Here is a 27,556-nt window from a genome sequence, read left to right as displayed (position 1 = left end):
CCCTCCCTCTTTCTCACTCTCTCTCTCTCTCTCTCTCTTTCACGCCCTTTCTCTCTCCTTATGTAATAAACCATAAATAGAGGAGTAGCAGCAGCCTGGGGTTTGAACCGAGGCCCACTCTCTCTGTTCCCTCCCCCGCTTACTCGCCCATTAGTGACTCATTTATCAGAAATATAGTCTCTCCTCGCTGCCTCGCTGCTCATTTATTCACATTTATTTATTTATTCACATTTATCTTCCTAAAGTTAAGGTAAATCAGTGCCCTAACTTTCCGATATTTACAAATGGGCACATTATCGTTTTCTTTCACAGACACACAAACACAAACACACACACACGCACACACAAACACACATAGAAACACACAAATACACAGACACTCACACACACACACACACACACACACACACACAGGCACACACACACACACAAACAGGCACACACACACACACACACACACACACAAACAGGCACACACGCACAAACACACGCACACACGCTCGCGCACACACACACACACACACACACACACACACACACACAAATGCACTTATTTAAGTGTGTGCATTTGTTGGTATATGTTTGTGTGTTGTTGTAGCTGTGTTGTTGTAGCAGACCATACTGTGTGTGTTGGTATAGCTGTTCACCTCCTGCATGGCCTCAGTCCTCCTGCTCCAGGTGGTTCCTGTCTTAAGTGTTCATAACCACGCTGCTCTGAAGCACGCCTCCTACCAGCGACACTGCTGGCTCCATGCTGATGGGACCGCTACGTACTTATTGCAATGAATATTTCTACTTCACTTGGTCATAGTCGTAATTGTACTTTGTTTTAGTAGGATGGGGGCGGGTGCTATAGGGAGAATCAATCTATTACAAAATAACAATCTGTTAATTATGGTTTTGGGTTTAGTTGGTACTGTGGTGTTTAAGTGTAACACAACACTCATGCAGGTCCTGTGATCTGTGTGTCCTTCAATATGTGTTTGTGCGTGTGTGCTTGCATGCGTGCGTACAAACTTGTGTGTGTGTGTGCATGTTCATGTTCATGTGACCGTGTACATGTGTGTGCTGGAGCATGGGTGTGGTCACATTAGTTAAACTAATTAGTGTGCCATGTCTGGTGTGTAAGTGAGGGTTTGATGTTTTGACCTCAGAGATTTGAAACTGAACATAAAAGGAATCGGCTGAGTTTACTTTAAATTCAATCTGTGGGTTTAAACATCAAACACAACTCTCTCCTCTCGTCAAACATATATACAGCTCCCCCTTCCCCCACCCCCCTCCCCACATACGCACCCACATGTAATCACCATTTTATAATACACAACTGCACATATTCCTGTACTATTCCTGAATTAAACCAGCAATACTATGTTTTATTCCAATGTTGTCCCTATTACTCGGAAAAGTATTATTCAGCATCAACTGCCCTTTTCATGGATTTTTCAAATATAGTGAGGAATTTGAAAAAAACTGCTTTCTCACGATAATAAAACAGAAATTATGAAGCACATAACGACTGTGTGTTATAGCTATGATGAAAGAAGCACGAAAGAAAACGAAACATGGAAATATTTTCTATGCAAGAAATGAAAGGCCTTGTTTTACTGATGGACGTCTCCCCCTTGTGGTCAGATAAAGAACCGCCGCTGATGGTGAATGATAAAGACTGGTGCTAATCGCTGGGAGGAGGGAGTAGCGGCGTGGGAGGAGCGGCGCCAAACTCCTGTTCTGCTGCATGCTGGCTGTGTACTTAAACTAAATATCTAGCCCTCTTCACGAGTCTTCACCTCCGCTGGAGGAATTGCTTTGCAGTGAATCATAATAATGAATTAGGGACGGGTTTCTTTCAGAACAAGGACCACCTTTACCTGGGTCTACCGATGGGGAGGGTTGCGGTGGGACACCTGGTTCTCCTGGTCTCTCTCCTGCTCTGCTCCTCTGGACGACTTCGAGGAGGTAGGAGAATTAATAAATAAATAAAAAACGTCGTAAAACCACTCTGTTGGCGAAAGTTGACGCTACCCTTGTCCTCCCAGAAGTAGTTTCAAGAGTAGTTTGTACTTTTCGTATGAATCCGAAATTCCTTTTTGATGGACAGAGACCAGTTGTAACGTTAGAATTCACCGAGGAGACAAGCTGATGGTTTGTGTCGACAGTAGAGGTTTAACTGTCTCTCTGTTGGGGACCACCAGCCCCCCATCTCCACTCCACCTGAAGAGACAGAATGAGGAAACTTGTTATGACATAGTGATAGGCTCTGATAGACAACAGATATTTAATGATGTCCTCATATTGAATCCTGTTTAATGTGTTATGTACATAGTTGCCAGGCTAACGGACTCTGGATTATATGTGATTAGATATACCTTCCAGTTAAATATAATATAAAGTAACCTAATCTAATTAGTTAGCCTTCAATTGCATTGTTCATGGACTGTCAGATTCAGCGGTAATGCTATTATTTTGTTACTTCTGATCAAATATACGCCTATAATTTATCATCATATCACAGAGAGACACAGGTAGAGAAGGTGGAGTTGGATTTGCTACTCTGTGTCGACCAGAGATTAGTATTAATAATGTAGGTAATCTCCAGCGAGATTAGACACAGAGGGAAGACTGTTATTATCACCGCCTGTCGCCTAGGTTCACTAGGAGATGCACCTCGGAATGTTTCCATGACAATTTCTGGTGGTAATTTGAGAAAGTTTCAAGGACATAGCATGATAGAAATATTCCACATTATTGCAGGATTAAAATACCAGCTTGATGTTACTCACGCCTTTGTTACACATTCATTTGGTACAGTTGAACGATTTAAACAACTATTTTAAGTGAGCTGGAAACTACAATGTAAGAATAATTTATTTGGATATGTGATGTGAACTGTTTTCGCATGCACACACATACACAAACACACACACGCACACACACACACACACATACACACAGACACACGCACACACACACACACTCACACGCACACACACACACACACACACACACACACACACACACACACACACACACACACACACACACACACACACATGCCATTAGCGTCCGATCAGTTCCGGGTGCCAGTGCACTCGCCATCACTAATGAAGTTAGGCAGCTCGTGAAACGGTTCATTAGCGAGCCATTAAAAGGCTCTTGTAGTCAATGTGTCCACTTAGGGCAGCTAAATCGGTTTGTAGCTGGACCCAAATGTTTGACTTCTGAATGGAACATGTGTTGTTCTACTAAACACCCTACGCTATGTTCAGGGGAAGGGAGAGCACCCTGGGCTTGTGTCGCCCTGAGATCCAACCTCTTGCGAGCAAGCCACTGTAGTCTGCACTAAGAGGACAGAACCAGGAGAACCCTCGGGGGGGCTCCAACAGGTGCATAATAGACAGTCTGGTCGCGCTCCTGTGAAAGCGGGAGAGTGCCCACAGGGCTGCATCTCGCCAAGGAGGCAAGGGCCGGGCTGTCTTCATGGCCGAGTCTAGGCAAAGAAAAAAGTGGACTAGGCGACGGCTGGGGAGAGCTCTTTCCCAGGTGATTGCGAAACCCAAGGAAGAGCGATGACTTATCATGGTCATGGTGTCACGTCTCGCAGCTTCCTCTGATTGGCTCATGGCAAGTAGATCGTTGAGATGAAAAATAACTTCTTTTTTTCTTCCTTTGATGCCTGAGTGGCCCCAGTGTCGCCTCCACACACCATGAGGAGGGGACCGGGGTGAGAGGGTAACCGGCAGGTAAATGGCAGGTGCTCTCATACATACGCCAAGGGATCACCAATAGATCTCTCCTGGGAGCCTTAGAACAGGGATGTGGAGGCTGACATACAGCCTCGTGCCACAAGTCCCCAGCCCGCTCAAGAAGCACATGCCACATGGAGGCGGACGGACCCGGGCTATACTACGCCGTCTATCCAATTGTACATATGGTTGTGTAAAGAGGAACTTCCTTCAAACGGACTTTATATCTTTCCATCATTTCAAATATATATTCCTATTATGGGTGGAAAGAAACAGGAAGCAGGTAGGTCCTCCTACTCCCCCTCGCTGCGTGGTGGTGCTGATGACCTCCACGTCGTCAGGCCCACCTTACACCCCTCCAACTGTCATGGCCGACAGGCAGAGGAGAGCATGTTGTGTTCTTAACATCTGCAACGCTCAGTGTGGCACAGACACACGTTTGTCCCAAGGAGTGGCGGGCTGTTTGGGGACGGTCATTTGGCTCTACGTTTAGACGCCATACGCCGTCTGGACAGAGAAGCGTTGCTAGGGGTGACTGCAAGCGAGGTATCCCCCTGCTTGAGAGGTTTCCCTCCACCTTGTTAAGACGGTGTAAAACCTTCACTGGCGCCTTCAGGGAACCGTCAACAGATCAGCAGACGACATGGCTCCACCAGGGGCGAGCTCATGGCCTGTCGGAAGTGCCGCTGGGCAGGAGAAGGAAAGGCCGTTCCTCTGTGGGCTCAGTCACGGCGCCGCTGCATGTCTTCATCGTAGATGGTCGAGGTAGTAGACTGGTAGATGACTGGTTCAAGACGGCTGCTGTGCACCGTGTTAAATGCATGGTGCCATGGGGAATGTGAGCGCTGTGTGGAGGGCATGCTGTCCAATTCATCTAAATGTGCCCCCCACCCCGTAAAGGACCGCTGACCCAGGGGGGGCGACAGTACACCTTCATCCTGCCTCTTCTCTCTGACCGCAGCCTCGTTCTACGGAGACGGTTTCGTCCACCTGCAGACCGAGGAGCTCTCAAACCGCAACTACCTCCACCTGCGCTTCAGGACCGCCAGCCAATCAGGACTGCTCTTCCTGGCGTCAGGGGGCGGGGACTTCCTCCTGCTGGAGATCATCTCTGGACGCCTGCAGGTACCAATATACAATTATTGCAGCCGCACACACACTCAAATCCATGTTATTACCAAACGCATGCACACAAGCACACACACACACACACACACACACAAACACACACACACACACACACACACAGCAAACACACAAAAACAAAGTATTTGCTAGAATACATTGCTAGATACATGTAAGCAGGACTTAGGTGTGTGATTGACCGGTCATTGATAGGGAGTCTGGGCTCCCAGGTGAAGGCATTTGGTATCTGAAGGCGGTCTAGATACAAGACCCAGCGTGGGACGAGGTGTCAGATTGCTTGGAGATAGCAGATCAACGTAGCCCCCCCTGGCACTCCTACACAACATGTTTCTTCATGAAGCCCAGAGAACCACTCCCTGGAGTTCCTGCTGCAGCGGAGATTGCAGCAGGGCATAGCTCTGACATCTGGCAGGGTTTATGGCTTCATTCTCCTATAAACAATGTGCCATTCTGTGTAGTTTCTCCCTCCACTGGTGTGTATTCTCATGGTAGGTCTGGCCTGTAACGTTTGGCCTGATTCATTCTGTCCTCCCAAGGTCTGCTAGCTAGAGAGATGAAGGGGAAGTGTTAGTGCTGAGGGCTGTAGATATTCATACATCTGTGAAGATTTGTTCAACTTTGGGAACATAAAAGTGCTACATATATTGAGGAATGGAGAAAGTACTCTTCTGACTAATAGGCTTGATAGATTTGATGATGGCCAGATCAATAACATAAGGTAAGGTAAGAGCAGAGAAGATCGATTTAAAAAGTTTCCCACCAAATATCCCCAAATGGCTTCACCTTCCTAACTGCCCGCCCCAGGTGCGTGTGGACCTGGGCTCAGGGGAGCGCACCCTGCGCTCGGCAGGGGGGCTCCACCTCAGCGACCTGGCCTGGCACCGGGTGGAGCTCACCCACCTGCTCCACAATGTCAGCATGACGGTGGACCAGCACTCCCACACCTCGGCCGCCCTGCCGGGGGGGGGGAACCCGGAGCTCAGCGTCCGCCAGGGGGTCTTCGTGGGCGGGACGCCGGGGCAGCAGCACCCCCTGGTCTGGTCGTCCCCGCGGTTCAGAGGGTGCATGGAAGACGTGGTGTTCAACAAGCACCACCTGCTGGCCAGCCTGCGCTCGGAGCCGGGCCATCGGACGGTTCAGCGCGTGTCCCGGGGCTGCAGCCCTCAGTTCTGGGCCTGGGAGGACGACCCCGTCAGCTTCTCCAGCTTCCAGTCCTTCCTCCGGCTGCCCCCCTGGCAGGTGTCCCAGGAGGGGGAGCTGGAGTTCCAAATGCGGCCCTCCGCCACGGCCCAGGACGGTACGGTCCTGTACTCCTCTGCTCTCCGGGGAGGCTTTGTTGCCATGGAGATCCGAGACGCTCGCCTGGTCGCCATGGTGAGGAGTAACAGCGTAGGCAGCGGGACGGAGGTGCAAGCCGGCACCCATCTCCAAGGCAACAAGAGCGTGTGGTACGCGGTGAGGCTGCGCCTGGCGCCCCACGGGATACAGCTCTGGGTGGGGCAGGAGGTGGTGGAGGCCTCTCTGGATGTGGAGGGCCCCGCGGTCAGGCCCACGGGGCCCCTCTACCTGGGGGGCCGGGATGAGGCCGAGGCGAGCCCAGCAGGGGCGTCGGGCTCCTCCGGCAGTCCGCAGCCGGGGGGTTCCTTCAGAGGCTGTCTGAGGGACGTCCGGCTGAACGGCCAGCGCCTCGGCCTGCCGCAAGCCAGCGTCACCAGGGACGTCTCAGTGGGCTGTGGGGGGCGGGGCCAGCCCCCTGACACAGAGACCAGCCCCGACCTGTTGGAACTGCTGAATACAGATGCCGATGCTGAACAGCCAATGGGCTCAGGCCGTGGGCAGGGACAGATGAAGAGCACATCCAGCTTCCTGTCTCTGGAAGAGCTGGAGGTGGAGGAGGGCGGGGGCGCCCGGCTGGAGCCCAAACACATTCAGGTTCAATACCTTAACCCTTTTATCTCTGTTATACCTTTTTGTTAATACAGTAGATATGTACTAATGTCCATATTGAGTATATTTACGTTTTAAAGGGGCATCAATGAATGAATTAAGTGTTATTTCAAAAGAGGAACACTAAATGTTCCTCTTTTGATGTGAATGTTCGGTTGTACGTTGTTAAAGTTCACACCCTGTGTACATTCATTCCCTTTGACCATCCAGACTGAGCACACTTTCCTGTCCTCCATCACCGTGTCCCCTATCTCTCTTATCTTCCTCTGGTCCTTCTCGTCCTCTTGGTCGCCCTCCAGGTGAACCTTGACTTCCGGAGCATGGACCTCAACCCGTCCCAGCTGATGTTCCGCTTGGAGGAGCAGCCGCTCCATGGCCGCCTCCGCCTGGACCCCGCCTCCCCCACACCCCGGACCACCGGCCAAGAGGAGGAGGAGGAGGAGGAGGAGGAGGAGGAGGAGGAGGGGGGCGGGGCCGTGTCCAGGGGCGAGGAGGAGGCAGCGGGCCAGACCTTCAGCATGCTGGACGTGTGGCAGGGCCGCGTCCTGTACGTCCACTCTGGCTCTGAGGAGCCGTGGGACGTCCTGGTGTTCTCCGTGTTCTCCTCCTCGGTCAGGCTGCAGGAGCTGGCGGAGGTCTCTCGGAGGAAGGGCCGCGTGCTGCACCGCCTCCCCGTGGCGGTCCGCCCCGTCAACGACGCGCCTCAGATCAGCCTGCCGGCCGGGAACCTCCTCACCCTCCTGGAGCGCTCCAGATGCCAGGTAGGGGCCCCAGAGCTCAGTCATTAAGGAGGTTGTTCAGTTATTGTGTTCACGGTATTGGCATATTTGGTTTGCAACATAGTTTCTACAAGTTCTTACGCATTAATAGCAGTCAAATCGAATACATGTATAAAATTGTTCTATGCCTATGTTTGCTCAGTTATCCACAAGTGAGTGAATTACAAGCTAATCAAAGACACGCTGCTATTCCGCTAACCTGCTCACCACAGACATGTTACTGGCTAACCCGTTTCATATTCTAACCACACTACCCAGCTTACCCGTTTCATATTCTAACCACTACCCAGCGAACCCGTTTCATATTCTAACCACTACCCAGCTGTTAATCCCATTCATATTGCTAACCATTAACCAGCTTACCCCATTCATATTGCTAACCACTACCCAGCTAACCCCATTGATATTGCTATCCACTAGCCAACTAACCCCATCCATATTGCTCACCAGTACCCAGCTAACCCTGTTCATATTGCTCACCACTACCCAGCTAACCCCATTCATATTGCTCACCACTACCCAGCTAACCCCATTCATATTGCTCACCACTACCCAGCTAACCCCATTCATATTGCTCACCACTACCCAGCTAACCCCATTTATATTGCTAACCACTACCCAGCTAACCCCATCCATACTTCTTACCAGCTGACCCCAGACATGCTGAGGGTGCTGGACCCTGACAGCCGTCTGGAGGATATGACTTTCAGCTGCTTTGGAGCCCTGAGCAACCAGGCTGGATACCTAGAGCATCAGGACCACCCCGGCAGGTAAAAGCAGAAGATTAAGTCTTCACTATCCTGAAATCAAGATACTAGCTCCTGAGTAGTGATCTAGTGCAGCGGTCTCCTTACTCTTTTCATCCGGGTGGCCGATCAAATGATTATTGTGGGGTTATGCCACCCCGGCCCCCTTCAGGGGAACGCCCCATGTCTCATAAAGTAACCCTAACATGGAACCCGTCTTGCAGACCCATCAGCTCCTTCTCCTGGGTGGATCTTAAGGAGGGGAAGGTCAGCTTCGTCCACACAGGGGCCCCTATGTCGAGGCTGGCCCTCAGGGTCAGTGACGGAGAGAAGGTATGTCACACATCACCACCAGGACCATGGCTAGACTCCTCAGACAGACACTTGGGAAGGTCAGATATAGGTTATTAAGGAGCAGGTAGGGGTAAGAGCATCTTGACCAAGGGGATTAAACCCAGAACCTTTCAGCTGGGAGTGAAACCCTTAACCACTAGGACAGAGGTCACTAAATGGCGGACTCCGGTCCGGATCCGGACCGAGTGACGGTTCTATCTGGACTGCGACACATTTTAAAAAGATACTGAGAAATTAATAATAATATTGACAGAGCGTTTTTTTCAACCGGCGCGGCTTTGTAGCAGCTTGTCCAGCTTCCGTATTTACGTCATGAGGTCATAGCGCTTCACGCTACTCAGCCAATCAAAGCGATTGTTAAGAGTGCCTGGAAAGAGAGGCGGGTAATTGTGGAAAGGGCTCGCTAGAGAGAATCTTTAATAGGTTCATGGAGAGAAAGAGAGAGGATCGAAAGCAAGAGCTAGCAAGAGGAGAGATAACAGCATGTTGTGCTCAAAGATAAGAAAAGTAGACTTTCAAGGATGAATGGACAGAGCAATATGTCTTCATTCTTCCCGCTGCGAGTAATAAACTCGCAGCGGTCTCATATGTTCCGAGACTGTGGCGATCATAAAGAGTGGCAATGTGAAGCGCCACTACGAAACCAAGCACAGGTATTTTGAGCAAACATACCCACTGAAGTCAGAGGTGAGGGCACGGAAAATAAACAAACTCAGATCCCAGTATGATCAGTCCACCAGAATACTCTCACATTCATTAACGGCCCAGCAACGTGCAAACGAATGTTCACTAAAAGTAACATTGATTTTGGGTTAACAAAAAAAGCCATTTACTGATGGGGTCATTATTAAGGAGTGCATGAATGCTGTATGTTCGATTTTTCCACAAAGAGAAGAAAGAATTCTGTGAGGACCTCTTAGGTGTAACATCACTTGAGATACATACAAGAGGAGAGGACATATACAAGGCCATAAAGGAGATGCTGAGAAAGAAGGGGATAGATCTGAAACAAGTGGGCTCAGTCACCACAGATGGAGCCCCTGCCATGGTAGGAAAAGAGAGAGGAGCTGTGGCATGGATGAAAGAGGACAACCCTGATCTCATAGCTTACCACTGCATCATCCATCAATCTGTTCTGTGCGCTAATCTGTCAGAAGAGTATGCTGAAGTGATGAATACAACGATGAAACCCATCAACTTCCTCAGAGCATCCTCATCCCATCAACATCGCCTGCTGAGAGAATTCCTGAAAGAAGTTGATGCAAATACCGACGACTTATTACTGCACAACAACGTAAGATGGCTTAGCAAAGGCAGGGTGTTGGAATGCTTTTGGTCCATTCGTAAAGAAATAGCCGCTTTTTTAGTGCAGCTCAAGAGTCAGAAGGCAACACAGTTTTTACTTTTTTTGAAAGATGAGAGCAAAATTGATATTGTTACTTTTTTGGTAGACATCACATCACACCTTAATGAACTAAATTTAAAGCTACAGGGCAAGAAGAACTCTGTTTGTGATTTGATGACAGCTGTCAGCTCCTTCCAGAGGAAACTGGAAGTGTTCAAGGAAGATCTTCAAGGAGACTGTGAACACTTCCCAAACGTCCAGGAACAGATTCAGGGAGAGAGAGATGTTTCTCATGTTGACTTCATGGACAAGCTGATTGGAAACTTAGAAAAATGCTTTGACAGCTTCAGCCTGGGACCGCAGCTCCTCCTGCTCATTCAGAATCCATTCTTCATCACAGATGTCAGAGGATTTTCAAAGCAGGTGACACAGACCTTTACGTGGGCACATGCTGGATCTCTCCAGATGGAACTGATTGATCTGCAAGCAAATGTTGTACTAAGACAGCATTTTGGTGTAACTGACCATGCCACATTCTGGCTACAGACAGTGCCTGAGACTGTTTTCCCTGGTCTAATGAAGTTAGCAATGTACACCTTGACCATGTTTGGCTCCAAGTATAGCTGTGAGACAGCTTTCTCTACTATGAACTTAATAAAAAATAAGTACCGTTCTAGACTCACCAATGAGCACCTACATATGTGCATGAGAATGGCACTGACTCCATTCCAGCCAAGGTTGAAGTTACTGGCAGGGCAAGCAAAAGCCCATTACTCTCACTAAAAATATGTGAGATGGAGAAGTGGGAGAGAGTAGGAAAGATGGTCATTAAACCTGTGTTATAATGTTCATATTTGTTCAAAAATCAAAGCACTTTGTTTAAAAAACAGACACTTTAAGTTGTTTTTTGTGTTAAAATTTGTGATACAGGCCTACTGTTATTCATGATTAGGCTGCTTATTTATTTTAGTTTAATTTGTTTGTATGGAAAATGTGCAATAAATATTGTGGACATTTTATTGAAATGTACTACTTTGTTTATTACATACATACAATAACTACATATACCCCTGAATCATAGCACAAGTTAGACATTGGAATGGTTTGGACCTTTGCTGGGTGGAAATTTGAGTCACTGGACCTCTTTGAATTCTAATTGGGTACCCCTGCACTAGGATATCCTGGTACCTAACAGGTATCTTCCCAATTTTTGTTTTTATTTGATTTACTTTTTCCAGTAAGATCTGGCAACCTAAACTATCTTTAATAACCAATATTTTCCTGCCACCATTTCATTTCATTAACCTGAGATATTCTGGCTCACTTGCACCCTTGTCTCCTTACTCCCCTCCTCCCACCTCCTCCTCCCTCCAGGTGAGCAACACAGGGGTGTTGAGGGTGATGGCTGTGTCTCTGGAGCACCAGCTAGTCAACAACACGGGCTTGGAGGTGGACCAGGGCGGGAGCGCCATCATCACAGCCAGCCACCTGGCGGTGCAGCTCAACGTGGCCCACCAGGGGGTGGAGATCCGCTACGACATCACCGAGGCGCCTTGTTACGGCCAGCTCCAGCGCCTCCACTCCAATGGCGAGTGGAAGGCCACCGGCTCCTTCTCTCAGAAGCTGGTGGAGAAGGAGCGGCTCCGCTACCTCAACACCCACCGCGGCCTGCAGGCCCAGCGGAACGCCACAGACCGCTTTGCCTGCAACGTCACCGTTGGATCCATAGCGACCACCGCCAAGGAGGCCGTCGTCGTCCCCATAGCGATACGGTGGATCCATTTCAAGGTCACACAAAGCAGGATGGAGGTCGCGGGGGTCCAGAGGTCCACCCTGACCTCGGAGGACCTCCACGCTGTTTCCAGGGGAGTCAAACTCCAGGACAGCGACGTGTTCTTCAGGCTCCTGGCACCGCCAAAGAAAGGTCTGCTGCTCTTCAACCAGCAGGTCCTCAAGATGAGCTCCACCTTCAGCCAGAAGAACATCAGCGATGGCCTGGTCCACTACCAGCTGCTGGCTGCGCATCCGGAGGACAGCAGAGACTCCTTCAGCTTCCAGGTGTTCTCCACGCAGGCCAACTCAAGCAGCCGTGACTTCAGAGTCAGCATCAAGGCGGAGGCGGCAACCAGCATCTCGGTGGTGAACAGAGGGCTGTCCATCCTGGAGGGGGACAGCAAGGTCATCACCATGGAGATACTCTTCACCCACACGGCGGCCGACCGGGCGGTCCGCTACGTGGTCACGACCGGCCCGAGACACGGCAGACTCCGGCGAATCGACGTGTCCAACTCCACCGCCAACGACGACACCATTGGCACCTTCACCAACCAGGACATCACTGCCCAGCGGCTGCTGTACTTCCACGACGACAGCGAGACGCAGCACGACGCGTTCGTGTTCAGCGTCAATGTTTACAGGCCGCAGAGGCCGCACAAAGCATCGGCGAGGAAGGACGACCTGCATACCTTCAACATCTCCGTGCAGCTCGTCAACGACCAGCGCCCTGTCAGGGTGGTCGATAAAATTTTCCAAGTGGCACGCGACGGCCAGAGGCTGCTGACGGCAGATGTCCTGCGTTACCACGACGACGACTCAGACTTTGACGACGGGCGGCTGGTGTACACGCGGCGCGGCATCCCGATGGGGGAGCTGGTCTCCTCCAACGACACCACACACAGTCTTTACCAGTTCACCCAGCAAGACCTCCAGCAGGTAACCACGACAACACTAATACACAAAGACATGCAATAACACATTGCATAATAAAGGCTGTCCGAGAACCTCCTTAGTCGACAAAAATCATCCATGAGGACTAGTAGTGGACTAGGCGAGTCATTTGGACGCACACTTTAGTAAGACGCATCGTTTAAAGACGCTATGGAATAGCCTACGTCTGAATTACATATTAATATAAATAATAACATAGTAATATATATATATAATTACATATTAATATATGTATAATTACTTATTTATATATAAAAAGTTAAGAATGTGTCGTTGTCCTACGACACATTCTTACGGCTATTATAGCTGTATTTTATCTATCTCTAATAGCAATATAATTACATTCTTGCCTTGTTCTATTTTAGTTCTTAAAGTGTGTTCAAATTACTTACAGAGCGTCTTTACTAAACCCATCTCTGTCACCTCCAAGCGCTTGGTAGAATCTTGCTGGCTCATTGAAAGGCTGTAGAAACAAAGTTGCGGATGGGTCTAATGCACATCTAGACTTTCGATATGTATAAATTGTTGAAAACTAGCATGAATGTTTTTTGAGCAAAATGGAGAAACTGCCCAATGGTTGAGATTTGGACGGTGTATTTGATTACAGTTTTTAGGTCCCCGTGTTGGTTAACTTTAATATTGAGTTTCAATATCTGTTACATATTCGATATCTTTCTACCTTAAAAGCAAACGTCCTCAAAGACTCAACCACACAGCAGCATTAAGCGGCTTAATTTCCCTTCTCTTTTAATGCTGAGACGTTAAAACAGGCAAATGTAGCTATTTTACCCTCAAAAACAATGAATCCTTGGGAGACTATAATAACGATGAAAGCATGTGTTGATCATAACATATGTGTTGGTTCTGATTAATGGACTCAAACCTAAGTCGGCTCAGAGCTCTGCGACTAATAAGTCGACTATGGGCTCAGCCCTAGACATAATAATAATGATAAAGTATTATTTATAGGCCTATATCTCTACTCTGTGTTTTCTTATCTTGTTGTTTTCTCCATTTGCTCGTCTGTAGAACAAGGTTCTGTTCATCCATCGGGGAGTGAGCTTTGGTCGTTTCGTTCTCTTTGTTACCGACGGAAAACACTACGTTTCAACACTGCTCGAGGTAACATGAATATTAGTATAAATATCTCCAATTATTATAGTCTTAAAACGGACTCAAAGCACAAGCACAGACATAAACACTGAGACCATCAGCGAAAGAACACATAAATACACACAATACACTTAGGAACCTTTTTAGGACACTTGGGAACAGGGCTCGGACACTTGGGAACATGGCTAGGACACTTTGGAACAGGGCTAGGACACTTTGGAACAGGGCTAGGGCTATTAGATGTGATTTGACATCTTTCCTGCTGGTTTGGGGGTGCAGGTGAAGGCGGAGGACCCCTACCTGCAGGTGGACAGCAACACGGGGCTCTGGGTGGAGCGGGGCGGGGTCGCGACCCTGACCTCCGCCAACCTCAGTGTCCTCACCAACCTGGACGTCAGAACGCCGGGGGAGGTGACCTACGAGGTCTACATCCCGCCCACACACGGGGTCCTCCTCCTCACAGACCCCAACCATCAGGAGGTTACCACGGCAACCGGCGGCGTCTCCACCTTCACCGAGCTGGACCTGAGGGCCGGTCTGCTGGTCTATCGTCATGACAACAGCCTCCAGCTGTCCGACGGCTTTAACGTGACGGCCAGGGTGAGGGAGCGAGGAGGGGAGGAGAGGAGGGGGACAGCGGGGGAGAGGGGGCTGACGGAACGAGGGGGCAGAGAGGTGCACCTGGACATCGGGGTGGTGGTGAGGGTGTACCTGGAGAGCCACCAGAGACCCCCCACCGTGCTGACACACCGTCCCCTGGTGGTGGAGGAGGGCAGCACAGCCTCCGTCGGCAGGGAGCTCCTGGAGGTAAGAGGAGGGGGAACTTTTAGTTTGAAAATATTTAGTTGAAGGTGAGGAGACAGTATGTACTTTGGGCAGGGGAGTGGTGGTCAGCTATTTGAAACTCGTAAATATTACATTTAAATGTTAAAATCAAATTTTTGGGCCGGATAGTATGCATTGTTATTAACATGTTACAGCAAGCAGTAGGTTAACATGTAACGTAAGCAGTAGGTTAACATAAGCAGTAGGTTAAAATGTAACAGTAAGCAGTAGGTTAACATGTTAAAGTAAGCAGTAATTTAACATGTAACAGTAAGCCATAAGTTAACATGTAACAGTAAGCAGTAGCAGGACATTATAGTACATGAAGCAGTAGGTTAACATGTTACAGTAAGCAGTAGCTTTACATTTTACAGTAAGCATTCTTTTAACATGTAACAGTAAGCAGTAGGTTAACATGTAACAGTAACTAGTAGGAGGACATTGTAGTACATGAAGCAGTAGGTTAACATGTTACAGTAAGCAGTAGGTTCACATGTTACTGTAAGGAGTAGGAGGACATTGTAGTACCTGAAGCAGTAGGTTAACATGTTACTGTAAGGAGTAGGATGACATTGTAGTACCTGAAGCAGTAGGTTTACATGTTACATTAAGGAGTAGGAGGACATTGTAGTACCTGAAGCAGTAGGTTAACATGTTACTGTAAGGAGTAGGATGACATTGTAGTACCTGAAGCAGTAGGTTAACATGTTACATTAAGGAGTAGGATGACATTGTAGTACCTGAAGCAGTAGGTTAACATGTTACTTTAAGGAGTAGGAGGACATTGTAGTACCTGAGGCAGTAGGTGAACATGTTACATTAAGGAGTAGGAGGACATTGTAGTACCTGAAGCAGTAGGTTAACATGTTACAGTTAGCAGTAGGTTAACATGTTACTGTAAGGAGTAGGAGGACATTGTAGTACATGAAACGGTAGGTTAACATGTTACTGTAAGGAGTAGGAGGACATTGTAGTACCTGAAGCAGTAAGTTGACATGTTACATTAAGGAGTAGGAGGACATTGTAGTACCTGAAGCAGTAGGTTAACATGTTACTGTAAGGAGTAGGAGGACATTGTAGTTCCTGAAGCAGTAGGTTAACATGTTACTGTAAGGAGTAGGAGGACATTGTAGTACCTGAAGCAGTAGGTTAACATGTTACAGTTAGCAGTAGGTTAACATGTTACTGTAAGGAGTAGGAGGACATTGTAGTACCTGAAGCAGTAGGTTAACATGTTACTGTAAGGAGTAGGAGGACATTGTAGTACCTGAAGCAGTAGGTTAACATGTTACTATAAGGAGTAGGAGGACATTGTAGTACCTGAAGCAGTAGGTTAACATGTTACAGTTAGCAGTAGGTTAACATATTACTGTATGGAGTAGGAGGACATTGTGGTACCTGAAGCAGTAGGTTAACATGTTACAGTTAGCAGTAGGTTAACATGTTACTGTAAGGAGTAGGAGGACATTGTAGTACCTGAAGCAGTAGGTTAACATGTTACAGTAAGGAGTAGGAGGACATTGTAGTACCTGAAGCAGTAGGTTAACATGTTACTGTAAGGAGTAGGAGGACATTGTAGTACCTGAAGCAGTAGGTTAACATGTTACAGTAAGGAGTAGGAGGACATTGTAGTACCTGAAGCAGTAGGTTAACATGTAACAGTTAGCAGTAGGTTAACATGTTACTGTAAGGAGTAGGAGGACATTGTAGTACCTGAAGCAGTAGGTTAACATGTTACAGTTAGCAGTAGGTTAACATGTTACTGTAACGAGTAGGAGGACATTGTAGTACCTGAAGCAGTAGGTTAACATGTTACATTAAGGAGTAGGAGGAATTTGTGGTACATGAAACAGTAGGTTAACATGTTACTCTAAGGAGTAGGAGGACATTGTAGTACCTGAATCAGTAGGTTAACATGTTACAATAAGGAGTAGGAGGACATTGTAGTACCTGAAGCAGTAGGTTAACATGTTACTGTTTGAAGTAGGAGGACATTGTAGTACATGAAACAGTAGGTTAACATGTTACAGTTAGCAGTAGGTTACATGTTACTGTAAGGAGTAGGAGGACATTGTAGTACCTGAAGCAGTAGGTTAACATGTTACTGTAAGGAGTAGGAGGACATTGTAGTACCTGAAGCAGTAGGTTACATGTTACTGTAAGGAGTAGGATGACATTGTAGTACCTGAAGCAGTAGGTTAACATGTTACTGTAAGGAGTAGGAGGACATTGTAGTACATGAAACAGTAGGTTAACATGTTACTTTAAGGAGTAGGAGGACATTGTAGTACCTGAAGCAGTAGGTTAACATGTTACTGTAAGTAGTAGGAGGACATTGTAGTACATGAAACAGTAGGTTAACATTTTACTTTAAGGTGTAGGAGGACATTGTAGTACCTGAAGCAGTAGGTTAACATGTTACTGTAAGGAGTAGGAGGACATTGTAGTACCTGAAGCAGTAGGTTAACATGTTACAGTTAGCAGTAGGTTAACATGTTACTGTAAGGAGTAGGAGGACATTGTAGTACCTGAAGCAGTAGGTTAACATGTTACATTAAGGAGTAGGAGGACATTGTAGTACATGAAACAGTAGGTTAACTTGTTACAGTTAGCAGTAGGTTAACATGTTACTGCAAGGACTAGGAGGACATTGTAGTACATGAAACAGTAGGTTAACATGTTACATTAAGGAGTAGGAGGACATTGTAGTACATGAAACAGTATGGTACAGAAGCAGTAACACGTTCCATCTGACCTGATCTTCAGGTGACCCACGAGGACAGCCCGGCGTCAGGGATCGTGTTCTCTGTCCAGAGGCCTCCCTCGCTGGGCTCCCTCCTGAAGACCTCAGGAGACCAGACGGAGCACAACCTGCTCCACCACCGACACCACCAGGTGACAGCTCAACCTCACCTCTGGGAAGGACTCCAGCCAGTCCAAATGATCTATCTGTGTTAACTCGTCATGTACGAGCGCCACGGGTCTCCACACCACAGCGTGGGTGAGGCCCACGTCCCAACAAGGGTTCTAACCACAGGTCTTGGCGACCCACAGTCCCCTTCCTCTGTTCCCTCTAACGCTCCGTTTATGATGGACACGTTTCAGAGGACACACCATCTTCAAATCTGAACATCAGATGTCACTGAATTTGTGACTTTTGATCACTTTTTTGCTCACTATGCTCAAAATCACAGACCCAGAACCATTGATGAAAACCAGGGTGTTGAGACCCAGGAGCCTATTGATGCAGAGATATAATCTTTCTTTAGACTGTTGTGTAACCTCTATTAATAGTTATTCTGTTGTTTAATCATTGCTGATCCCTCATCTCTCTGTTGCCCAGGGCAACACACAGCATCCAATCACCTCTTTCAGCCAGGAAGACCTCAACCGGGGGAGGGTCTCCTACAGACATGAAGCCACAGGAGGCACAAATGACTCTCTCTTATTGGTCGCCACCAATGGAGTGACAGAGGTTGGACCAATCACAGTGGAGATTGATGTAATCCCCAAGCTCCTCCCACTTCAGGTCCAGCTTTCTCCTGACACTATGGACAGTTATTTCATATATTGCATTGACTAAACAACCTTTAAATACGTGTAATGACGGTGGTTATGTGTGATATTGTTTATTGACTAACAGGTGTTGGGGATGACCCTGGACGAGGGCTCCACCAAACCTCTGACCCCTGATGTCATAAGGGTGACCAACCACCACTTTCGAGGGATGAACTTCCTGTATGAGGTCATCGCAGCGCCGCGGCACGGACACCTGGAGCACAGCAGGATCCCTGGCATGCCAATCAGCGCCTTCACACAGACTGAGGTACACACACACACACAAACACACACAGGTACACACAAAAACACACACAAAAACGCACACACACACACAGGTACACACATGCCCACACACATACACACACATACACACACACACATACACACACACACACACACACACACACACACACACACACACACACACACACACCCACACACACACACCCACACACACACACACATACACAAAGAGGTATATACACACACAGGTACAGACACCGACAGAGGTACGCACACAACCCCCCAATCAAACACACAGACTTTGCAAACCCTCCCTTGCGACACGGGCAATCACGCCCCTAAACTATATATATATGTATATATAGGTGTAACGGGTCCACACACACACAAAGGTGAGCAGGCAGGGTTGCTGTGGAAACCCCGCCCAATCCAACCCAAGAATCAGGGGATGCGAGAGGCTCGAACTAACCGCCACCTTGACCCTATTTTTTCTACCCCCACAACGAATTTCGATGGGGACCAAAGGATACTCGTGCACATCCCCGTGTATACAGCTCACCGAAACGCTCGACGCCTCCACCAATGCCTCGGACCGCACCAGGCGCTGGTGGATCATGGTCATGGATCATCAGCCCGAGTCCAACAGCGCCTGGTGCGTCCCCCGCTGTATCCTCACCGGGATACGGTACGCCTCGCCGGGACCGTGGGGAGGAGACGGGGCCCCGGTGACGCGGACGACCTGACCCACCTCCATCATGGGGCACTCCCGCCGTGGCGAGGCCAGGCCGCCCACACCGCCAACACCCCTCCCCTGCCGCCTGAGCACCCGTCTGTGGAGTGGGGGGGGAAGGCGACTCATGTGCCCGCTCTGGACCGCCCCCCCCCCCCCCATCTCGCCCTCGGCGTCGGGGTTGGCCTCTCCCGCCGTGGGGCAGCCGCCCCGGTACGTGGGCCCGCCGGTGGTGGCTGCAGGTGGCTCTCCGCCAGGACGACCGCGGCACAGCGAGACTCTCGGGCTGGTGGTACCGGAGCCAGGCGGAGGTCTGAGCCGGCAGCCCCTCCACAAATCTTTCCAGGGCTGCTCGACCACGTCCTCCGCTGTGTTCCGGTCTGGGAAAACCACCTCCAGGCCTGGTCCCTCAGCTGCTGGGCGAAGGCGTAGGGTCGGTCCCCCTCGCTGAAGGCCAGAGCCCGGAACCGCCCCCGATGTTCCTCAGGGTAGAGGCCCAGCCGGTCCCGGATGGCCCTGGTGATGGCGTCGTAGTCCTGCTGGGCTCCGGCCGGCAGGCTGTGGGCCGCGAGCTGCGCCTCTCTGGTCAGGAGCGGCAGGAGCCGGTGCGCCCACTCCGGGCGAGGCCACCCCGAGACCTCGGCCACCCCCTGGAAGGTCTCAAGGAAGGCTTCCGCGTCGTCGGCCTCCCCCATTTTCGGAACGGAGCATGGCCCGATCGGCGGCCAAGGACTGGGCCAGCTCCGTGAGCGCCTCATTCTGGGCTTGGTGGAGCTGGCCTTGCCGCTCGGCCATCTGGGCCAGGTGCCCGAGTACATTTCCCAATGGGGACTGGTCCATCCTCCCGTGCTCGCGCCCCACTTTGGGCTCCACTGTAACAGGTCCACGCACACACAAAGGTGAGCAGGCAGGGGTGCTGTCCCTCAGCGGGAGGTCTCTTTTATTGTTTTTAAAACGAGAACACAAAAACTCGTAACGGTAACGAAAAAGGGGTTCGTTCCCACAATGTCTCTCTCTCTCGGGACTCGTGTGGGTTTCCCTCGTGGGGATCTCGGGGGTCCATGCTCCGGGTTTTCCTTCTCCTACTACAACAGAAAGCAGGCACATAAGTACACCCTCCCTGATTGACCTGAGTGCAGACACCTGCTCGCCCCCAGGTCCAATCCCCCCAGCCAATCCCGTGCGCTCCCAACCTGTCCATACTCCCCCTGCAGGCCAGACGTCGCACGTCCCCCCACAATAGGTATCAGTGGAGGCTTCTCCATTGAGGAGAGGGAGGAAGATCCTCCTTAACATTGTTGAGAATAAAAAATGTACATTGCCCAGACTACTGTTATGAATTAATGCCCTTAGATATGCCTTTGAATATATAATGTTTGTTTCCCTGGTTAAAGGGACATTAGCACCCCCTATCGCCTATTGACAATTACTTCAGGGAGGGCGTTCCTCCCTCAGCCTCCATTGACTCCCATTCATTTCCCCAAAAGTACTGGCGGCCGGTGAATAACATAGGTTTCAAAGGGAGAGAGGAGGAAAGTCCTCCTCTGAGTGGGTGTGACCTTAAGGGGTCTGATTCGCGCTAAAATCTATTTGCGCTGCGCTATTAACCAATAAGCAGGATCCGTGGCTGGTGAGCAGTGTTGCCAGATTGGGCAGATTTCCCACCCAATTGGGCTACTTTTAATCACGTTAGTCTGGAAAAATTATCATTGGGCGGGAAATCTGCCCAATCTGGCAACGCTGTCGATAACAAACCCGCTCTGCATTGCCGCTCAGTCCAAGAGACGCAAAGCAAGTGAAATCCTCTGAACGATAGCGAGATTCTAACATTTGCAAATAAAGTGTACAATGGAAACATTGGAAACAGAGGACATTGTTCATGTTTTATTACACAAAGCATTCCATTCATTGAGTTACAGTACCATGTTAGCGACCAAAGGAAACGTTAGACCACTTACCAAAATCGAGATCACCAAAAGTAATGGCAACGTCAATGTTGTGAGTGCTACATGGTTTGCTAGGTACTCATGGCTTACTGGTATCTATATATCTATATATAGATATATAGATATACGTATTCTTATTATCTACATGTTCTCCTAGACTGGGTAGCCTCGCCAATTCTGCCGGCGATTTGAGTTTGACCTGCAGAAGGGTCTGGAGAAGAGCAATACATTTCTTTCTGCTTCTGATACGTTTTTGCGGGAGCAAATCACCAAGCTGGCTTTTCCCCCGGCGCACTATTGGCTGGTTTAACACAATGAACACAGGGAAGCGACGGCAGGCAGCCAATTGCGTACAGAGTCATTTGAACTAGGCCCATTGATCAAGCCTATTGTGCTGAAGAAAATGACGGCAGCTTCCCCAGACCAACGTGCAATCTACGATTGAGCTTGGTTTGGCAATAGCCAGGCTAATACTCTCTCTCTCTCTCTCTCTCTCTCTCTCTCTCTCTTTCTCTCTCTCTCTCTCCCTCTCTATATATATATTCTACATGTTCCAGTTGGAGCGAGAGTATATATTCTACATCCATGATGGCAGCGACACGTTGAGTGACAGCTTCACCATCAGAGCCAATCAGACGGAGAGCAGGAAGCACAGTGGGCGGGCCAACGTCTCCATCACTATCACACCCATCAACGACCAAACCCCCACCGTCACCACTAACAAGATGCTCAAGGTCTCACACACACTCAAACACACACAAAAACACACGTATACACACACACTAGCACACACACACACACACACACACACATACACACACACACACACACACACAAACACACACACATACATATAATGACCCACTCATATACACGTAAATATACATAAATACATATTAAATATACATGAATACAAGCACAGACACTTGAATCTAGCAATTCACCACTAGAGGGCGCTCTTCTCCGTTTCGGTTGAGCTCTTCTTCATTAAAGATTAGGAGGTGTGACATTCAATCAAACCTCGTTATCAGAGACGGACTCTGTCCCCAAGCAGTTGGAAACTGTTATGGTAATTGTGTTTTTATGTGTGTTCTTTTGGTTCTCTCTCTCCTTCCTCCCCTCCCCCTCCCCCCACCAGGTGTGGGTGGGCTCCGTGACGGAGGTGACGGAGGAGGAGCTGAGTGCAGAGGACCAGGACACAGGCCCAGAGGGGCTGGAGTTCCAGGTCACGCCCCCCAGCAACGGACACCTGGCCCTGAGGACCGCCCCGTCCAGGAGCATCCTCAGCTTCACCCAGAGGGACATCCACAGCCGACAGCTCCTGTTCATACACAGAGGTGAGACGGGCCAACAACACCAGCCCCTGGTCCCTCCACATAGAGGTGAGACGGGCTAACAACACCACCCCCAGGTCAATCCACATAGAGGTGAGACGGGCTAACAACATCACCCCAGGTCCATCCACATAGAGGTGAGACAGGCCCACTAACAACACCACCCCCTGCTCCATGTACCACTAACAACACCACCCCCAGCTCCATCCACATAGAGGTGAGAACTATGCACCAATCAACGTGGGCACCGCCCGCATTTCCCATGGCACCGTGTGTATGTAAGGCGGCGCATACCGCCGCTCATCCTCCCTTTTCTTTCAGCATTGTACTGATCAACAGCAGATAATGACTTCTAAGCTTCAAGAACCTTGTGGCAGCGGCGTGGGCGAGGCGACAGACCAATGGCCCTTTTCAGGGCCACTGGAGAGCGCTTCCTTAAGAGCTGGGCCCTTTTCAGGGCCTCATTGTGCTTCCTGTCCCGCTTCTCTGGCGCAGGGTGACGGGCACCTGCCGTGTTTCAGATGCCTCGGCGCTGAACATGCCTTGGTTGCCTTGGTTACCCCCGCCGCCTGCCGTGCGCTGCCTAAAGTGGGGCTCCTCTCCAGGCACCTCTTCTTCTCACCGTCGGTGGACCTCTCCGAGGCCGTCGACATTTTTAAGGCCTTAGTCCTGGACGTTGAAGACGACAACGGCCATATCGAGGTGGACAACGACGCCTCCTTGGACGACGTCTTTGCGGACTCTGCGTCCGGGTTCTCCCACTCCAGGGCTTCCACCGCCACGGTCGTCCCCAGGGAGAAGCCACACCGGATGGCCGATCTGTTCTGCGAAATCATGGGTGAGGCGGCGGCCATCAAGGGCATCCCTATGCCAGCCCTGCCTCTCGCCCCCATGTCGGATGACATGCAAGGCGAGTGCTTTGGCACCCTGTCTTCCTCCTGGTGGGCTACCCAGTGCCCCCTGTTCCCACCCGTTCAGCATTTCTTCACCACTGCGGGTGGGGACCCTTCTACATTGAAGTCCCTGGTGAAGGCCTTCTCCGACTTCAAGGAAGTGGAGGGGTGGGCTGATACTCAGGCGAGGGGGTTTGGCGAGATTGTCGGCCTGACGGACAGAGGGTTCATCTGTGCCTCACAATCTGCGGCGGTGATCAACAACCTCGCCCTGCTCTCCTCTGCCCTGGCCTCCATGTCGGCTGGCATACGGCCCGGAGGAAGCCGCAAGATGGCTGGTGGTTTTCCGCTTCTCCAGCGCCATCCTCCAGCTATACCAGCCGATAGCCGTTTCGGCCGGCCGGCATATGGCCTGGACGACCATGATCCAGAGGGCCATATGGCTCTCCCACACTGCAGTGCCGGAACGAGAGCGGGCCAGCCTCGTCCAGGGCCCATTAGCTCCGGATGGACTATTTGGGCCTCGGTTCTCGGAGGTGCTCGCGCACCAGCAGTCTGTCCGTGAGAATCGTTCCTGGTTTGGGGCGATTCTCACGGGCTCCTCCCACCAGCAGGCCGGAAAGAAGCGGGGTCGAGCCCGGTCCCAACGCTCCAGGGGGCAGCCTCCAACCCCGATGCCGCAGCCGCCGCCTACGCAGCAGGGGAGAGCAACACAGCGGAGCCAGACGCACCGCAAGCTGGCTCCCAGTTTTTCTTTCCAACCTTTCGATAAAGATAATAAAGACCGTTCGGCCGAACGGCAGTACATTAGATCAGATTAGATTCACTTTATTGTCATTGCACAGTAATGGGTTACAATGCAACGAAATGTAGGTGGGTCTAACCAGAGGGCAAAGATCAGTTTGAGCAACATGTATAAATATATTTACAATATAATATCTGTGCAGCAAATTAATTACAGTTAATTACAACAGTTATACAATAAAGTGCAGGTAGTGCAGAAAAGCGTGAATTAGCAGTGGACTAGGCAGTATGAGATATGGATGGGTATTTTGTATGCAGTCTGACAGCTGAGGAGAAGAAGCTGTATATAGTCCTGTTAGTTTAACCTGGGAGGCTGCGTTAGTGTGCCCCAGAGCGGGTGCCACGTTGAAGGGTACAGTCCATGGTTGGGGTGAGAGGTATCCTTTATGATGTTGCGTGCTTTTCGAAGGCACCTCTTCTCGTGTATTGAGGTTATGGTAGGGAGAGTGGTCTTGGTGATGCGTTGGGCGATCTTCACCACCCTCTGCAGTGATTTTTGGTCCTTGATGGTGCAGTTGCCGTACCAGACTATGATGCAGGTGGTGAGGATTCTCTCGATGGTACAGCGGTAAAAGTTCAGCAGCATTTGGGGGGATAGAAGGACTTTAGCCAATTTGCTGAGGAAGAACATGCGCTTGTGTGCCTTCTTGATCAGGGTTGTGATGTTGGGGGTCCAGGAGAGGTCCTCAGAGATGTGGACTCCAAGGAACTTAAAGCTGGTGACACGCTTGACCGCCTCCCCATTGATATGGACAGGGGGGTGTGTGCCTATTTGCTCCTTCTGAAGTCCACAATGATCTCTTTAGTCTTGCTTGTGTTGAGGGCAAGGTTGTTGTTGCTGCACCACTCTGCCAGGTGGACCTCTTCCCTGTATGCCGACTCATCGTTTTTGCTGATGAGCCCGACCACGGTTGTATCGTCTGCAAACTTTACGATTGTGTTTGAAGCATGAACAGAACTGCAGTCATGTGTGAAGAGGGAGTAGAGGAGGGGACTCAGCACGCAGCTCTGAGGAAGACCATTGTTCATGATGAGTGTTTGGGAGGTGAGCTTATCCAGTCTGACATGCTGGGGTCTGTTGGTCAGAAAGTCCAGTATCCAATTGCGGGGGGGGGGGGGGGGGGGGGGGGGGGGGGGGTGTCGATGCCAAGGACACTGAGCTTATTGATTAGTTTTGAGGGGATGATTGAATTGAATGTCGAGCTGAAATCAATAAACAGCAGCCTTACGTAGGTGTTACACAGGTTCAGGTGGTAAAGGGCTGGGACTGTGGTGATGGCATCGTCCGTGCTCCTGTTATGACGGTAGGCAAACTGATAGAGGTCTAGTGTGGGTGGAAGTTTGGTTTTCAGGTGGGCTAAAACCAGCCTCTCGAAGCATCTCATGATGGTGGAAGTGAGTGCCACAGGTCGGTAATCATTCAGGCTCTTTGGGGAACGGTGTTTAGGGACAGGCACAATTGAGGTGGATTTGAAGAACGCAGGGACTTTTGCTTGGGATAGAGACAGGTTGGAAATGCTGGTCATGACCCCGGCCAGCTGCTCTGCACAGGTGTTGAGTACAAATCCGGGGATGCCATCGGGGCCAGCGGCCTTGCATTTGTTGGTTCTGCTCAGTGCTGCCCTCCCCTTTGTAGGGGAGAGTGTGAAGGGCAAGTGGTTTGCAGGGAGAGTGGCCTTGCTGGCCATCTCGTTGTTGCAGTCAAAACGAGCATAGAACTTCTTTAGCTCATCTGGAAAGGAGGGGTCGTTGGACAGGGTGGAGGCATCAGCGGGTCTGAAGTCTGTAACATACTTCCTAAAGAGCGATATTCCCTAGGCCAACTGCATCCTACGCTTGTTGTGCATTCCTCTAGGCTGCCTCTTTCCCCCTCTCAGTCTGGTGGCTGTAGGGTGGTCGGCCGGACGGCGTGTTTACATAACCTCTGGTTCACCTGCTTCAAATAAGTGGCGTCCCTTTAAGCTTTGTGGGCGGTCTGGAGACTCCTTACACAAGGCCGTAGATACGGATGCGTGTACCAGGCTACTAGTTCCCCACATTATCCCCTCTACCTCCCTCCTACAGTCTGTGGAAGGTGGGAAGATGGGTCTGCGCGCTGTGGTTACAGCTAGCGGACAACGCAGCGATCCTAGCGCGGCGGCTAGACAGCTCGTTGCTCGTTCATCGGGCACGAGTGCAGAGGCTAGACGGCTCGCTTCCTGTTCAGCAGAAATGAGGGCAGCGTCTAGACAGCTCACTGTTTGTACGCTCGCTGAGCCCCCTCCCTTTCATGGGAGGGGGCCCTTGGTTCACACAAAGTGTGGAGGCAGTAGGGGCCGAGGAATACGGGTTATTCCTGGACAGCGTTCCTCAGCTGTCAGCTCGCCCTCTCTCCGACTGCTATTCCTGTTGGCAAGAGTGGTGCATTCTACCATCGTGGTTGGACAACACGTTGAGATGGGGCCATCCCATACAGTTCAAGCGCCATCCCCCACCAATTATGGGCTTCGTGGAGACCAGGCTACGGGACCCAGCGGCAAGCACGGCTCTGGCAGCAGAGGTGGCCCGTCTCTTGGAGAAGGCGGCCATCACTACCGTTCTCCCCCACGAGTCACAGCTGGGGTTTTACTCCCGCTACTTCCTGGTTTCCAAGAGGTCAGAGGAGAATAGACCTATTCTGGATCTTTGCGTGTTCAACAGATTTGTTTCCGCAAGGAAATTCAGAATGCTCACTATCAGAGCGCTGCTCCGATGTGTGAGAGAGGGCGACTGGTTCACATCCCTGGATCTCAAGGATGCTTACTTCCAAGTCCCTGTTCGGCAGGCGCACAGTAAGTTTCTCCGCTTTGCCTTTATGGGGGTGGCATACGAGTACCAGTGCCTGCCATTCGGCTACTCCCTGGCCCCGCGCAACTTCTCAAAGAGTGTGGAGACGGCGTTGGGACGCAGGCATCAGGGAAAGAGGGTTCTCTTGTACCTCGACGACCTACTTATTCTGAGCAACTCAGAGGAAGCTGCGAGAAGGGACACCATGACGGTGATTAACCATCTCTCTTTCCTTGGTTTTGCCATCAACTGGGAAAAGAGCTCCCCGCTCCCCAGCCGGCAGATAGTCTACTTGGGGCTTTGCCTAGACTCAGCCACCATAACAGTGATGCTCTTGCCTCCTCGACGAGACGCCGTCCTGTTGGCACTCTCCCGCTTTCACATTCGCAGAAACGTGACCGCACTGTCCACCATGCGCCTGTTAGGGCTGATGGCAGCCGCCCATCCCGTGGTTCCCCTGGGTCTGCTCTTTATGCGCAGACTCCAGCGGTGGTTTGCTCGTCAACGGTTGG

General features: G+C 50.3%; 1 protein-coding gene across 2 annotated transcripts in view; it reads left to right on the top strand.

Annotated features, from left to right (window-relative positions):
• The first annotated feature begins 1,868 nt into the window (after positions 1-1,868).
• Positions 1,869-27,556, top strand: part of LOC307089413 (chondroitin sulfate proteoglycan 4-like) — a 38,790-nt gene continuing 13,102 nt past the window's right edge. Inside the window, exons 1-14 of one of the 2 annotated variants that reach the window (XM_079755695.1) lie at positions 1,869-1,959; positions 4,708-4,871; positions 5,697-6,824; positions 7,139-7,600; positions 8,267-8,388; positions 8,589-8,697; positions 11,438-12,775; positions 13,820-13,912; positions 14,183-14,710; positions 17,495-17,623; positions 18,072-18,257; positions 18,372-18,554; positions 21,766-21,942; positions 22,347-22,545. In XM_079755695.1, the coding sequence (XP_079611821.1) occupies positions 1,884-1,959; positions 4,708-4,871; positions 5,697-6,824; positions 7,139-7,600; positions 8,267-8,388; positions 8,589-8,697; positions 11,438-12,775; positions 13,820-13,912; positions 14,183-14,710; positions 17,495-17,623; positions 18,072-18,257; positions 18,372-18,554; positions 21,766-21,942; positions 22,347-22,545 (4,894 nt within the window). In that variant the 5' untranslated portion in view covers positions 1,869-1,883. The remainder of the gene's footprint in view (positions 1,960-4,707; positions 4,872-5,696; positions 6,825-7,138; positions 7,601-8,266; positions 8,389-8,588; positions 8,698-11,437; positions 12,776-13,819; positions 13,913-14,182; positions 14,711-17,494; positions 17,624-18,071; positions 18,258-18,371; positions 18,555-21,765; positions 21,943-22,346; positions 22,546-27,556) is intronic. The other variant, XM_079755696.1, reaches the window with a different exon arrangement.

Source organism: Pollachius pollachius, assembly GCF_949987615.1.
Source record: "Pollachius pollachius genome assembly, chromosome: 18".
Classification (NCBI taxonomy): Eukaryota; Metazoa; Chordata; class Actinopteri; order Gadiformes; family Gadidae; genus Pollachius; species Pollachius pollachius.
This window is presented reverse-complemented; position numbering and strand designations above follow the sequence as displayed.